This window comes from Pristis pectinata, chromosome 6 (genome assembly GCF_009764475.1).
Source record: "Pristis pectinata isolate sPriPec2 chromosome 6, sPriPec2.1.pri, whole genome shotgun sequence".
NCBI lineage: Eukaryota > Metazoa > Chordata > Chondrichthyes > Rhinopristiformes > Pristidae > Pristis > Pristis pectinata.
Genome location: NC_067410.1, coordinates 64,868,146 through 64,884,367, shown reverse-complemented (window position 1 = coordinate 64,884,367; position 16,222 = coordinate 64,868,146). Strand labels below are relative to the sequence as shown.

Here is a 16,222-nt window from a genome sequence, read left to right as displayed (position 1 = left end):
TATTTTCAGTACCCTGACCTTCTGCCACCACCTCCAAATCCAAATAAAAAGGATCAATAGATTGTGGCCTGAGTCTTCACCATTTACATTCACAATTTGTGTCCTCAGCGACCTGGGAAGCATCAGAATGGATCATTTTTCTACTTTGCGGTCTCCCTACTCTTTACTCTTTAAGTACTTTCTCTGCATTATTAATCAGTCCAATATCACTGCTGCTTTTCTTCCAGGAATGCCAACCTTGAACTTTTCCTCTGCTCTCCGGTGGGACTTCTGTCTGTCCTTTTTGCATTGTTCATCCTCAGTGGTTTCTCTTTCCCTACTCGTCTTCGATAAAACGTTGACCAAAACTTGTTTACTTATCTGCCACTTTAGGTCATTTGGTCTCGGCCTCTCAGTGATATTTATTTTGTTCTCCCCATCTGTCCCCTTCCTTCTCTGAGATTGAAAATTAACTTGTTTTCTCTCTTTAGCAGTTCTGCTGATGTTTCTCCCTCCACGGTTGCTGCCTGACCTGATGAGTACTTCCGTCATTTTTGTTTTTATTTCCGATACTGTTACCATCTCCACCTTCACTGCTACATTATCAGCATTCTCTCCTCTGGTGAGAATAGTCACCACATACTCATTTAGAGCCACAGTCATACCCTCTCCCTCCACAAGGACCCCTCTTTTACGAGAATTGGTCCCATGCTTCCTTTGGCTACACTTTTAGACTTTTGGTTTGCTTGTTTATCAGTCCTTAACCTATTGTCATAGTCTCTATTCTTAAGTGTCCAGTCTATTTGCTTCTCTCCTAGATTTTGAACCTCAGAATTATATATTTGCTTTGGCAGTCTCATTTTAATATCTTTTGCCAGCTAGGGAAGGTTAACTTTGATATGTTCTCTTTCTTAGGTATGTACCTATTCAACATCAATAACTGTGCATTGCCTTTTTTTGATCTTTTAACACCCGTTGACTACATCAGTCAAGAGGGATTGAAGAGCATCCTTTCCAAATACGATTGTTTACAGAAATTTGTCTCCAACTTCTGACTGCTTCATAATGGAATCCAAGCCATGATCCTAACCAGTGATGCCACGGGACATGCAGAGTGATTTCATTGGCGGCTGCATCATTGCCCTGATACTTTTCTCAACCTTTCACACTGCAATACTGCATCTCACTTCCAAGAAAGGTTCCCGCTGAAATGGAGCTAACCTATGGGATAAATGGGAAACTGTTCTATCTACATTGTCTCCATTCCAGGCTTAGATTCACTCCTGCTTTGTTCATCGCGCAGTAGTGCACATACACACATTCAGAGGCTGAACTTCAGGTTATTATTGACTTCTTCATTGAAGCATATGAGAAAATGGGCTTTACTCTTAACTTATGCTAAACAAAGATCCTCTGTCAACCTAATTTTGATGTAAAGTACCACCCTCTGAGCATAAAGGTTCATGATAAACAAGAGAAACATGAACTACTTCCCAAATCTCAGGAGTTACTTCTCAATGAAGTATCACCTTCAGGGCAGTAGCTAATCTTTGGCCTTCTGAAGAAAGAACCGTTTGAAAGTCAAGACCTTAAACCAGTATAAATCTCATGGTCCAATGATTCCTGTCCTCCTGTATACCTCTGTGGCATTAACTCTTAAGGCAGGACAGAAGTGACAGAAGGACAGAAGAGATACCACCAATCTCAAAGGACAGAAGTGATGCCACCAATGCTGTCTCCACAAAATCCTCCAAACGTACAGGCGGATAAATGACCCAACGTCAGTGTCCTCTCCCAGGCCAACATCTCCAACACTGAGTCCCTAATTATGCTTCGTCAGCTCTGTTAAGCAGGTCACATTGTTCACCTGCCGAATGCCAGATTCCCTATACAGCCACTCTATTCTGAGCTTTGTCAGGCAAAAGATTACCAGGTGGGTCAAGGAAATTATTTACGGATGTTCGCAAAATCTCCCTGCAAAAGTGTAACAACCCACTGACTCCTGGGAATCTCTGAGCCACGATCATTCAAAACGAAGAAGGGGGCTTTTGGGATGGTGCTGAGAACCATTCTATGCAGCAGGAGCACACAGAAGTTCAGCATAAGTGGCTGATAGAGCACACCACTTCCCAAACCACCCATTCACCAACCCTATCAAGCACTTCCTGTCCCAACCAAGGCAGTGTCTACAGGTTCCACACTGACCTAGAGACTGGAACGGAAGTAAGTCAGCCTCAGGCCTGATGGATTGCCTAAGAAGAAGATGGTGATCTAGGCGAACAATGATATTTCTTGCACTTTGAGAGGGGAAAGGTTTAAAAGGGACTTGAGGTGCAATTTCTTCACAGTGGTGCATATGTAGAACGAGCTGCTGGACAAAGTGGTTGAGGCAGGTACAATAACAACATTTAAAAGACATTTGGACAAGTACGTGGATAGGAAAGGTTGAGATGGATATGGGCCAGACGCGGACAAATGGGCATCTTGGTTGCTATGGGTGAGTTGGGCAGAAGGGTCTGTTTTGTGCTGTGTTACTCTATGAATCTATTTCAATATTGCCCTGTCAGGCTCACCCCTTGCCCTATCCTTACTAACTTACATGTTTTCTGTCACCTCCAATTTAAAATTCAAATGAGTTTAAAACCCTTCTCTAGAATAGCACGTGGAAACATTCTAAATTGGGGCCGGTCGTTGTGTCATATCAATTTCCTACAGGATTGAGGGAACAACTACCCTTCCCTGCATCACACATCCCAGATATTGAACAGAGTTACACATAATACTTTTGCTCAATCTCAAGAATCGTGGAAAAAGCACAAACTGACAGATGAAATTTCCCATCCAAACTACCAGTTCTCCATAAGAGGTGCCAGTTCACATAGTGACCCTGGACTGGAATGCAAAATCTAAGAGTGATAGGATGGAGATGGGGCCATCAGACATGGTGGTGTCAGAGCTAGCCACTCATGGGTAACATTATAAGAAATGGAGTCTTATGAAAGAAGCAGAAAGCCTCAATTTGTCCATGGAAACATGTCTGAAAAATTGAGGGCTGACTTCAGCAACTGACTCTTCAACATGGCTCAAAGTAGGACCTTATAATATGCACAACCATTTCTTCGTTCAGCCATTAACTGAGGCATGGATGATTTCTCCAGCACATATCCCCACTCTAATTCTGCAGCAGCAATGACAAGTGTGCATTGCATAGGGACTGGCAGCGGTGGAGCTTGCCCAGTGGTCTTCATTTAGAAGCATATCACATGCAAAGGCCAGGGATTAAATTCTACTTTGAGTGCAAATGCTGGATAATTGTGAAATCTATTTCCCACTTCAAATCAATGGAGTAGCTCATACTTTTAACCAATGATCGTCTTCTGCAGCTTGAATTTTTCCTTCTGCACTATTGGGATGTTTTAGGATGTTATCCATATGAAGATGAATGAAAGTTGTTGTTGTTTATTCATTATTCTGCATCATGTTTGACCATAGCAGTACACCACATGAGATTGTTTCATGTTAGGAAAGCCAGTTATGAAAGAGAATGATTATTCATCTATATGCTTGCACTGGTTGAAGACTTTGAGATGTAGAAACACATGTGAAACTGATATTGGGTGTAATCTGCAAAATTGGCAGCAGCATCCTGTCAAATTTACCTACACACTAAATACAATTGAATATAATATCAGGTAGGGTTTATTATGGGCAATCAATTGCTGGCAGGTTTGCTTTATTGCAGTATTTGAGTTCTACAATGTTGACTTTTAAAGCTCCTTGACTGTGTGCAATTGCAGGTTTGTGTATCTCTGTAATCGATTGGAGGACAGCAAAACATTCTGCGTTTAATTTAGGAATCCTAAATGAGTTAATTGTGTGCAATTAATTTAGCCTCTTCTCACTAAATAATTGGCAAAGCAACTTCCAAATTACAGTTCAAATTCACTGCCTGATGAAATAATATATAGGAATTAATGATATTAAAATAACAGAGTATTCTAATTAAAACACAAAGGAAAACTAAACGGCGAGGTGGGAGTCTTGGAATGACCTTGTTTATAGCAATTTTGGTGTTTCCTGATGATGACACTGTAAAAATACAAACGATGGAGAGCCCAATAAAAATTTATATTCTCTGAAGAAATTTCCTTTGAACAGATGAGTCTTTAGCACTCAGTAGAGCAGAGGTTACAAAACATGTCCCCACTTCCTGCTGAGATTACTGTTATTAAGCAGAAGTGTGGCCTTTGCTGGTATCCACAGGGTGCACAAGTTCATGGCCAGTGCTACTAGTCTGCAAGCGACTCCTTGGAATAGCATGGCCACAATTTCATTATGAGAATAATCTCTTCCTGAACTTGAGCAGGTTGACTGATTTCCTGCGCTTGGGCTGAGATATGAAAGACTGCTCTGGCATGACAGTTGAAAGGTTCAGTGCTGGAAAGTTGTAGTAGCTGTCCTCTGAGATAGAAGAAAAATTAATGTTAGAGATTTCACATCGAGCAGTATAACCAATTATTCCCTCCAAACATTAGTTCAAGTGGACATTGTTAGATGACCATATTTAGACTTTCTTGCTCTTAAGCTAAGAATCATATCTTCCTAAACTTTGTCAGACTTTGCAGTATTATTAGGTCATTATCTGTGAATGCCTGATCATAATTCCTTTTGAAAGTGACATTTCTCTTATGCAGGGAAGTATTTTACTGTTGTCTTAATAACCACTATTTTGTAATATTTCTCAAAATTTTGCCATAGAAGTGGTAGTTTTAATTATATGATTACACTCTATAATAATAAAAAAATAAATCTTACATCAAATATATTTACAAAAACTTGCAAATATTATTATTTTGGCCTGATAAATGTGGGGCCAATTCTCACATTTGCCTTTTTCATGGTGTTATTCTTACATATTAAACAATTTCAACTCAATTCTTTAAATTATTGCTTATTTGCATTTTAAGCAGTATACAGATAATTCAGCTAATGCAGGCAATGTGTAGGAGAGGACTGACAGCTCTAAGGAGGTGCTAGCCAATGGCTAGGAAAGTTTGTGGATCCATAACCATACAAAAAGATAAGCATGTGTAAAAATTCACAGAAACCCATTTCCTGTTTGGTGGTGCTAAATACACTATAGAGTAGTGTCACCATATTGTGCTCTGCTTCTGAAATTTATTCTATTCAAGTCAATGGAATAGACTTTTGGAGGTCGTGTACAAGGTACTGACACCCATTGTGGAACATGTTTTGCAGTACCAGCTGAACTTGAACTTCTAGCCTCAAAATACTTTTTAAAAAGATGCAATAAACATTGTGATATTGTTAGGAGTGGTACCTTGGTCCATTTTAATCAATGCATTGATAAGAAGTTGGTGTCAATCCACCAACTGTGAGTAACCTGATATTAAAGTCCTGACATGACTTTTAAAAGATATACAAAATAATTTTCTGATTATATTGGGGTACAGTAATGAATTCCTCAGTAAATTTAAATAAAAGATCCTTCATATGTTATCGTCCTACTGCCAATAAATCGCAAAAAGTTGCAAATTCCAAACATAACACTTGGGAGTAACTCTTCAAAAGCGCTGTTTATTTCAGCATAATTTCTGTCATTATTGGCACAATGCACACTTTTATATTCAGTCCAAATAGAATTTGGACGATTTCCGTCTTTTTTTTTGTTAGCTTTAGAAACATTATATGAGAAGAAGGCCCAGGATCAAATTGGTAACTTTAGGAAGTTTCTGCTAATTTTATTTGCATGCAAGTCTTTGAGGAGGCTCTAGAATTTAAAATGCAATTTATTGGCAGTGGGACGAAAACATTTGAACGATCTTTTATTTAAATTTGCTAAGGAATTCACTACTGTTATAACCCCACCAGCAATAAATGTCAACCATGTTGAACTTACATTTTTATTCATTTTGTTTTCTGAATGCATCATGAATTTGTCCAAATGCTCACAACGACTACTGACCAATTCTGCTCATTTGTGGGCTGCTTTAATCAGTGGAGGTAGAAAAGGGACAAGAAACAGAGAAGATCTTGTAATGACACAAATGAGTGGAAAGTTTTGTTGAAGAAATAATTAAGGTGAAACTGGTCTGGCATTGTTATTATTTCCCATTGTGCTTCATGGAGACTGATAGTTGATTATCTCTTCTGTTGAAAACTGAAAAAAAGCCCATTTTGTTAAAAACTGCTGAAAATTGAATAATCAGCTTGAATAGAACCAAAAGTAAAAACTGAAAAAGTCAAAGCCTAAGCAGAACATAGCAATCATCTGAAAGTATGCCTAGTTGTCCATGGATCAACTCAATGTCTGCAGAAAGTTTGGATAGATAGTCTTATTGAATTAACTATCCAAAACTTTAATGTGGACAACTTCTCAATTGGTGTTTTAACCCATAGCATAAAGGTCCCTTTTAATATTCCATGAGGGAAGGGTTAAGAGATATTTCAAATTAGGAACGTTGGTTTCCCACCCATTCCTATCTCAACCTGCTTGCTCTTACCTCTGAGTTTATTGCCTTCAGCAATATTTCTCTCCTCCTCAAAGGCACAAAGCCATAACTGTTTGTCTGCGGGAGTCTTTGCAAAGAAAAGTCTACACCGCTCTTCAAAAAGCTTGCTTCTAAGTTTGAAAGCATTTTTGACTTTGCAGTCGAATTCCATGTCATCTCCATCATCCACATCTATCAGTATGCAGGTTTCCATGTAGATTCTTTCTTTGTAGTAAAGTGTGTATCGACGTATCAGATCCTGTGAAATATGCCAAAGTACAACTGTTAATCATATTACCAGTTTTAACTATTAAGCCATTTTGTCAATATCCACCTAATATATCAACAATTGAATGGTCTTGAACGTTAAAGATAAACTCTTGATCTCTCAATCTACCTCATCATGGCCCTTACACTTTATTTGACTACCTGCACTGCACTTTCTCTGTAACTGTAACACTATGATTTGCATTCTATTATTACTTTTGACTACCTCGATGTACTTATGTTTGGAATGATCTGTATGGGTGGCATGCAAAACAAGGCCTTTCACTATATCTCAGTACATGTGACAATAGTAAACCAATTACCAATTACAAATGACATTTCAGGCAGGTATTTGTGCTGAAGCTCAAGCCAGGAGGTTAAGGTTGAGCACTGTTTCTCAGGCACCATTCTACTGGGGCACTGATGAACTTGGTAGAAAATATATGTGGGAAGAGAAACAGAATCAACATGCTGTACCTCATTTGCTGTCTGGGCACATTGCAGCCTTTTGACTCACTGTTGAATTCGACAACCTCAGGTAGCTTGAATTCTTGGTCTATAACAGTCATCCCTCTGTAATATTAGCTAAGCTTGATTTTTTCCCCCTTTTTTTACCTTTTTCTCTCTCTCTGGGAGTAGAGGATATACCCAGCCTGACCTGCTGGGCTTTTCCCCGTTCTCTGCATTTCACAACTCCCACATTCTTTTCTTTAGATTATTTTATCTATATTCTCACCTTCTAATTGCTCCCATTCATTCATTGACCAGATAACCTTATTTACACCATGGTCACCCTGGTTTTGTCCTATCAGAGACACCTCCCATCCTTTTTGCAGCTTAACAAGCTGCTTTTGCCTCTTTTTGAGTTCTGACAAAAGGTCTCTGACCTGAAACATTGACTCTGTTTCTCTTCCCACAGATGCGGCCTGACCTGTTGAGTATTTCCAGCATTTGCTGTTTTGTTTTATTTAGATTTCCAGCATCTACATTTTTATTTTGATTTTCACTGGGTAGAGAAATGTTTTCTGCCACGGAGATGCAGAAAGCTGCCCAGGCATGTTGGCAAGTGCCAGTGGAAGATGCCCTCAGTGGAAGTCTAGCCCAAAGACTCGTTGCTTCAGTGCAGGAAGTTCAATAACCTATCATGCTTGGGTGATCAAGGCTATTGAACATACTTTCATCTCCCATATCCCTAAGATGTTCCACCAGCCTTACAGCCAGTTCCATACAACACACCCAGTTTACCTAACCACAGTCTCCACCATGTAGGATACCAAAATAACATTCACACCTATCACCACACCCTCACGTACTTAACAGTACTAACTTTACTTCCTCCATTTCATGCCTTCCACAAAATGCCAGCATTTCAACAATGGCAAGCATATGACTAAAAAACATTACCACATATTCATTGGCACATTTCTCTCTCTCTTCTGTAGGAGCCTGTAGCACACAATCAGAGACAGCAACAGAAATTTGACAAAACAAAATGCAGAAGCTAGAAAGCTGCAGAAAAGCAGAAAATATTGGAAAGCAGGGTCTTCATCTGAAATGTTGGCTCCAGTTCTCTTCCCACAACAAACAGGTATTTCCATCATTTTCTATTTTTGTAACCATAGAAGACTATTGCAGGACAATTGCCTGGTTCAGCTCAGATCCTTGGACTTACTAGATCTAAGGGGACAGAAGACATAAGTAGACGAGACACAGAGACCACATAAGATGATGGTATCCTTTTGAGCAATCCTCCTTCTCACATTCTAATTGTCCCCTATATTTTCTTATGATACAGAAGGCCACTCAGCCCATCATGTCTACACAGGCTCTCAGAGTAATCCCATCACTCCCATTCTTTCTGTAATCTATTCCTTCTCAGAATTCCATCAAACTGTTCCTTGAATCTTCTCCCACCCACCTACACTAGGGGCAATTTATAATAGCCAATTAGGATGTGGGAGGAAACCAGATCAAGGGGAGGAAGGAAACTCATGCAGTCACAGGGAGAACATGTAAATTCCACACAGACAACACCAGAGGTCAGGATTGAACTGTAAATTCCACACAGACAACACCAGGGGTCAGGATTGAATAGGGTGCTGAGTCACTGCACCCCATTCATCTCACAATCTTTTTTGCTTTACAAGATCAGGTTGGTATCAGCATTGCCTCCTCTTAACATCACCTGACCATTGTGCTTCTCTGCTTTCAGCTAAGCAAGGGAAACTGGCAAAGTTTTATTATAAAGGGGAGGAAGGCTACAGACATCACTTGATCTAATGGTCACAGCCATTAACTCAATTCCGAATGCTTGCAAATGTTTCTGCTATTCACCAGCATCCAATGCATTCAAAATGTTTAACTTCTTAAACTGAGAAGTAATGAGTTAAAAACAATTAAGTACATATAAATCAGCTGAGTTAAATAAAAGAAAATTAGTTTGTGCTTACAGTTCTCTTTCAATTAAAATCAATCTGCTAAACTGGGCTGGATTCAATGGGCAGTTTCCCAACCAGTGTGAAACCTGCTGAACTTTGAGGACCCCAAAGGTGGAGCAGAGTGGTGGCAGCATTGGTGAGCATCTGTGCAAAGTTCCAAACTTCTGCACAGTTGTGATGATAAAAATTGTCAGTTCCTTGAAGACCTGCTGGCTTTTAAGTGGAGTTTTCCAGCCACAGTGCTTGTGTCAAAAAAAAGTTAATTTTCAAAAGCACTGAAATAACATTCACATGTACCACCACCCCTCCACACAATTAACAGTATCAACTTTACTACCTTCAACTTCTTCCACAAAATGCCAGCTATTCAAAAATGGCAGGTGCATCACCCAGGTTGCTTTGCAATTGTTAGTGCTGCGATCACTCTGACAAGTGGAGAGGATTCCTTCACATTCTTGACGTGTGTCTTGGTAGATGAAAAGGCTTTGGAGTGCCAGGAGGTGAATCACTCACCACAGGATGCACAACCAAAATGGCAATATGGGCTTTAGAAGATAATGCAGAGGATTGAATTTGTGCTGCCTTTTGTGAATGGGACATACCTTGTTGCATAAATTCCAGTGTTGTAAATGAACTGGAACAGCTTGGCCACAGGTACAACTCATTCTGTAGCGCAGTTCTTCAGTAGTACAGTTAGGATGTTGGCTGGCCTTTGCTGTATCCAGAGCTCTGATCCATGTAGAACAAAACAAATTGGCTGAACTCTGGCTTCTGTGATGTCGAGGATCTCAGGAGGAAATCAAGATAGATCACTTATTCAGTACTTGTTGCTGAACATGGTCACAAATGTTTCAAACTATTCTTTAGCGTTGTTGAGGATGGAGATGTTCTTGGAGCCCCTCCTCCCATTAGCAGTTTAATTCTCCTTCATCATTCATAGTGAGATGAGATGGGACTGAAGAGCTTCAATCTGATCCGTGGCTTGTGATATCATTTGCTTTAATTTATTCCACGCTGTCTTCACTGTTTAACATGCATGTAGTTGTGTATTGCAGCTTCACCAGGCTGGCACACCATCATTTCCAGGTGCGCCTGGTAGTGCTTCATCTTAAATTAAGAACTAGGGATATTTGCTGATAGTTATGCCCAATCTATTTCTAACCTTGCTTCTTCAAATAATGAAACAGCCCGTGGCCATGTATTATGACTTGGACAACATACTTACTTGGATTGACAAGTGAGCAGTGTGGCATATTTATGTACTATATGTAAAAAGTCATGTGGGTGTAAAACAAAATGATGTCATCCATGACACAAACACCACCTACTTGGGTGCCCTGCTGTTGGATCGTAATAAAGAACACATTCTTCTTTTGAAGCTCCTGGTGTCCAAAAAAATATTATCGTGGTTAGAGCTCCCAAACTGGCAACAAGATCGGCACCACAGGGGACAATAGTGAAAAGAAACCATTAACGCATCTCCAAAGGATCGCTCCTGGATTGCTCTCAACGTGAAACTCTCGAAAAAACTCTGTGGTTGCAAGATAAAAGCAGAAGAAGAGGCAGGAAATGTCCTTGAAAACTGTTGAATTTAGGCTTAGTGGGTAACAGCAGCTCAGTCAGGGAGAGCAAGTGAGAGAGGGAGCGAGCAAGACAGAGAGAGAGAGAGAGAGAGAGAGAGAGAGAGAGAATTGCAGGCAACAGCAATCATTCAGCACAGCTGCTGCAATTCTTAAAGCTGCATTAACTGTTTTCAAAGTAAAAATTATAGCAACACAGACCTTGTTTGTATGCAATATAAAAGGGTATACTGTAAGTATAGAGTGCAAACACACAGGAGGCTGGAGTCCAGGACACTCTTTTGGCAGGAAAAGAGAAAATAAAATCCTGCTTGAGCATAGTAGGCTCCCTGGGGTTTATAACAAGGCTTGTGATTCATTCAAATCCTACACATAGAAGATGGAGATTGTTTTCCATTCTTGAGGTGGAAGACAAGTATGGAGAATGTCCAGTAATTAAGTGTTGCATCAAGGGAATTGAAAAAAGCAATTTAATTCACAGATATCAGCTCTGAAGCATATTATACACTTACTAGCTCAATAGCTTTGCAGAAAGCTAAAGAGATAGCACAGAGTATGGGCAATATTTTAACCCATAAATGTCTGAGATAGCAGAGTTATACATTTGGCACATATGTCACAATAAGGTAAGAAAAACAATGAGCAATTGCACAGAAAAACCTGCCAATGCACTGCAACTCTTGAGATTTTATAGCTCATGCATAGAGAGGCAAGTTAAGAGATGGGTCTCTATAATGGAAGGAACAAATCCAAGCTGTTGGACACAACAAACTCACAATTGCTTTGGTTTGTAGGTTTATAACTTTCATGGGGATGGCAGAAAATTAAGGAATAGTAGAATTGCTATAAAGAATGCCTCAAAATTTAAAAAAGCAAGGGGACTTTAGTGGTGCTAACATTGAGCAGGAGGAAACCTTCATTTCAAGCTGGCAGCTGAACCATTACAATTGTCTGGTTTCTTGGGTAACACATAAATGATGAAGGTAGAGGGTAGAGGGTAGAGGGTAGAGCCTAGGCAAATCCAGGGATATACCAAAGGTGAAACTGTGTGCTGATGAAAAGTTGTTTAAAAAGTTTTCCAATTATATTCTGGTCAGTCTATACCTGAAAAATTATACACGGGTAGCCCAATGTTTTCCCGCCAATGAATTAATGGATACACAAAGCTAGAAACAAGCACTTTACCAATACAGTGACAGCATCAAGAATAGTGACAGAGAAAATCTTGGGTGAATATTTTTGATATGGAAATAAAGAATGGAATTTCAGGGGAGCCGTCAAACTTACAGAATCAGAAGACATTGGAGAAAGAGGAGAAAGATGGACAGAGTGGTTGGTATCAAAGGCAGGAAAGGAAGATGATACATTCACAGGTCTAAGTAGCAAGGAATAGTGTTTATGGCAGTGAAGTAGACTGTTCAATGTCGTGGATGTGGTGAAAACTAGACTAAAAGGTTGGATTTAATTGTGGTATTAGGTTGGCTTTGGAGCAATAAGTCATTGACTCATGGAGTCATGGAGAGATACAGCACAGAAACAGGCCATTAAACCCTCTGAATCCATGATAACCACCAATCACCCATTTACACTAACCCAACATTAGTTATAGAGTCATAGAACACAGAAACAGGCCATTTGGACCATGTTCACACTGACCAGTGAACACCCATCCATATCAATCCCATCTTCCAGCCTTCAATACCTTGGTGATTTAAGTGTTCATCTAGATATTTCTTAAATGCTTTCAGCGATCCTGTTTCCACGACTCTCTCAGGCAGTGTGTTCCAGGTACTCACTACTCTCTGGGTGACAAAGGTCCCCCTCAGATCCCCTCTAAATCTCTTCCCTCTTACGCTAAATCTAAGTCCTCTAGTTTTATTCACATGATAAAGGAAAAAGTTTCCTGAAGTTTACCCAATCTTTCCCTTCATAATTTGATATATCTCAATCATTTTCCCCCTTAAGCTTCTCCGCTCCAGGGAAAACAGACCTACCCTCTCCTGTCTGTCCTTATAATTAAAACAATCCATCCCAGGCAACATTCTGGTGAATTTTCTCTGCACCCTGCCCAATTCTATAACATCTTTCCTGTAGTGTGGTGATCAGAACTGCACACAGTACTCCAGCTGAGGTCTGACCAATGTTTTATATAATTGGAGCATAACCTCCCTGCTCTTGTATTCAATGCCCTGACTAATGAAGGCCAGTATTCCATGTGCCTTCTTATTCACAGTATGTACTACTTCTGTCACCTCAAGGATCTTTGGACTTGCACACCAAGGTCCCTCTGTTCCTTAATACTCTCTAGGACCCTACCACTCATGGTATATATCCTAGCCTCATTAATACTCCCAAAATGCATTACCTCGTATTTATCAGGATTATATTCCACCTGTCATGCCTTGGCCCATTTCACCAACATATCAATATTGCCCTGCAGCCTAAGACTACCTTCCACTCTGTCAACAACTCCAGCAGTCTTCATGTCATCTGCAAACTTATTGATCAAGCCTCCTACATCAACATCCAAATCATTCATACCAAAAACAGCAAGGGTCCCAGCATTGATCCCTGTGGAAAACCACTAGCCACAGGTATCCAATCACAAAACAGCCCCATACCATCACTCTGCCTCCTAATGCCAAGCTAATCTTGGATCCAATTTGCCAACTTGCCCTGGATCCCATGGGCCCTAACTTTTTGGATCAATCTCCCAAGTGGGACTTTGTCAAAGGTTTTACTAAAGTCCATGTAAGCAACATCTATTGTACTGCCCTCATCAAATCATTTTGTTACCTGCTCAAGAAATTCAATCAGATTGGTCAGACAAAATCTGCCCTCAACAAAGCCTTGACATGCTGGTTTTCTCTCATCAGTCCCTGCCTTTCCAAGTGATCATTAATCTCGTCCTTCAGAATTTTTTTCAATATTTTCCCCACTACGATGTTCAGCTCACAGGTCTATAGTTACCAGGCTTTTTCCTGCTGCCCTTCTTGAAAAGGGGGGGCCACATCTGTTATTCTCCAGTCATCTGGCACCTCACTTGTGTCCAGCGAAGATTTAAAAATCTCAGCCAGAGCCACTGCAACCTCTTCCCTTGCCTCCCAGATTAACCTGGGATAAATCTCATCCAGCCCTGGGGATTTATCCACCTTTAATCCCACTAAGGTATCCAGTACCTCCTCTCTATTTATGGAGACTTGTACCAGAATTTCACCTTCTCCTTTACTGAATTATCCAACTACAGGGTCTGTTTCCTATGTGAATACCAATTAAAAGTATTCATTTAGGACCTCACCTATACCTTCTGGCTCCATGCACAGCTGGCTCTGGTTGTCCCTAATGGGCTCTACTCTTTCCCCTGGTTATTGTTTTATCCTTAGTATAAAATGCCTTTGCATTTACCTTAATCCTGTCTGCCAGTGATATTTCATAACCCCTCTTTGCCTTCCTAATGTCCTTTTTAAGAGTCTTCGTACACTTTTAATACCTTAGCTGGGCCTCCCTGTCTTTAGTTCTCTAAACCAACCTTATGATTCCTTTATTTTTTTTCCAACTGTTTATATCCTTTGACATCCATGATTCCTTGTACTTGTTACCCGTGGCTTTTACCCTTAACTTTAACCTTTTTATTCTCTTCACATTCCTATCAATTCTTCCCCCCACCCCCAGATTCTACCACTCACCTAGGGGTACTTTACAGTGCAAATTAACCTACCATATCACACATCTTTGGAAACCCATGCAGCGACAGAGACAACATGCAGACTCTGCACAGGCAGCATCCAAGGTCAGCTCAGGATTGAACCCGAGTTTCTGTTGCTATGAGGCTGCAGCTCTGCTAGTTGTGACACTCTGCCACCCTGGAATGGAATGGAATGGAATAGTTGTGGATGGAATAGTAGGAGGTGAAATTGATGCCTTGAAACAGATGGGGAAATTGATTAAAGTTCAGATATCACTGAGGGGGAAGGTGGTTGGCAAGGAGGCAACTGGGAACAGGTTGTGGGCACTTCATTGATGAGATGAATGCAGAAAGTGTGTACAGAGGAAGTACTGAACCTATCAGGCTGAAGCATTAGTTTCTGGGAAATAGATTGGGAATTGGACAATCAAAGAAGCAGAGAGGGAGTCAGGGAAGGAGGAGTAATATGGAAGGCCTCAACAATGGATATATTGTGTAAAAAACATCCAACATCTGTGCTTAGACTAAGGATGGAGACAATGTCTTAAGGCAAGGAAGTTTAAACAACAGAAATGTTAAGTCACCTCCTCTACATTTTTGACTTCGATAATATACCCAGCAAGTATACAAAACATAATTAGTAGCACTGACAGCAGAAAAATTTTAAACCAGCTATTTGAAATGTTAACATCTTAATCTTTAGCTGGGATTTTACCTTTTTGCATAAAAACATCTGATGGTCAAAGAGGAAAGCCACATAATTCTTTGCCCTGGCACCTCGTTCATTAACCAGAACTAGATCACCACGATGAATCAGTTGCGTGCTACGGACTGTAATATCATCACCCTGAGAATATAAACATTTCATAAGCACCAGCTCTATTATGATTTTTTTCACTTGTTCAGTTATTTGGTCTAGGAGATGGAATAAAAGGTGACCGCAGATCATTGAGAACTTTGAACTCCTGTTGTAGGTGCTGGGTGGGGCTGAATGTTTAATGCTTTCACAATTCCTTCTGCCATAATTTGAAAGGAGAAATTATTTCCAATGGATTAACTCCTCAAATGGACAATGGCATGTCAGATCTTTTACTGCACCACCATAATAAAGAAAGGAATTCAGTCAGATCCCTGTCAGTGGGCTCTAAACCAGCATAAACAGTGGTAGTGAAAGACAAGTCCTAAGGAAATTTGGCCCCTTAGTGTCTACTTAGTATTAAGACAATGGTAATTTCTAAAACAAAATCTTACACTATGAATAATAGATGGCTTAGATAGGGTAGATCGTCAGAATCTTTCTTCAGTGGTAGGAGTATCAAAAACAAGAAGGTGTCGGTTTAAGGTGAAAGGAAGGAATTTTAAAGGAAATCTGAGGGGAAAGTCTTTCGCACAGAGTCGTTGATATCTCAAACACGCTGTGGGAGGATGTGATGGTATAAGACACCATGACTGCATTTAAGAGGCATTTAGACAGGTAAGGCAAAGACGGATACAGAGCTAAAGCAGGCAAAGGGGATTTGTGTAGATGGGCAAAAAGGTCGGCCCTAGGGTCTGTTTCTGTGCTCTAAGACTCTATGTCTCTAATTTTACATCAACCATTTTAAGTACCTTTTGTGTTTAAAGAACACCTGCTTGCCACGGAAATTATGGTGTATGGTGTGCAACATACATTTGTGTTTTCTGTTAGGAATGTAAGCAAAGAATTTTCTGCTGGAAGAGAAGGTGGGAGAGAATGTGTTGTGCTAAATGTGTCAGCAATGG

At 40.2% G+C, this 16,222-nt stretch overlaps 1 protein-coding gene across 1 annotated transcript in view; it reads right to left on the bottom strand.

Moving 5' to 3' along the window:
* Positions 1-4,312: 4,312 nt before the first annotated feature.
* LOC127571843 (rho guanine nucleotide exchange factor 9-like) overlaps positions 4,313-16,222 on the bottom strand; it is a 40,119-nt gene continuing 28,209 nt past the window's right edge. Inside the window, 3 exon segments of the mRNA XM_052018590.1 lie at positions 4,313-4,440; positions 6,504-6,750; positions 15,177-15,308. Coding sequence (XP_051874550.1) covers positions 4,313-4,440; positions 6,504-6,750; positions 15,177-15,308 — 507 coding nt within the window.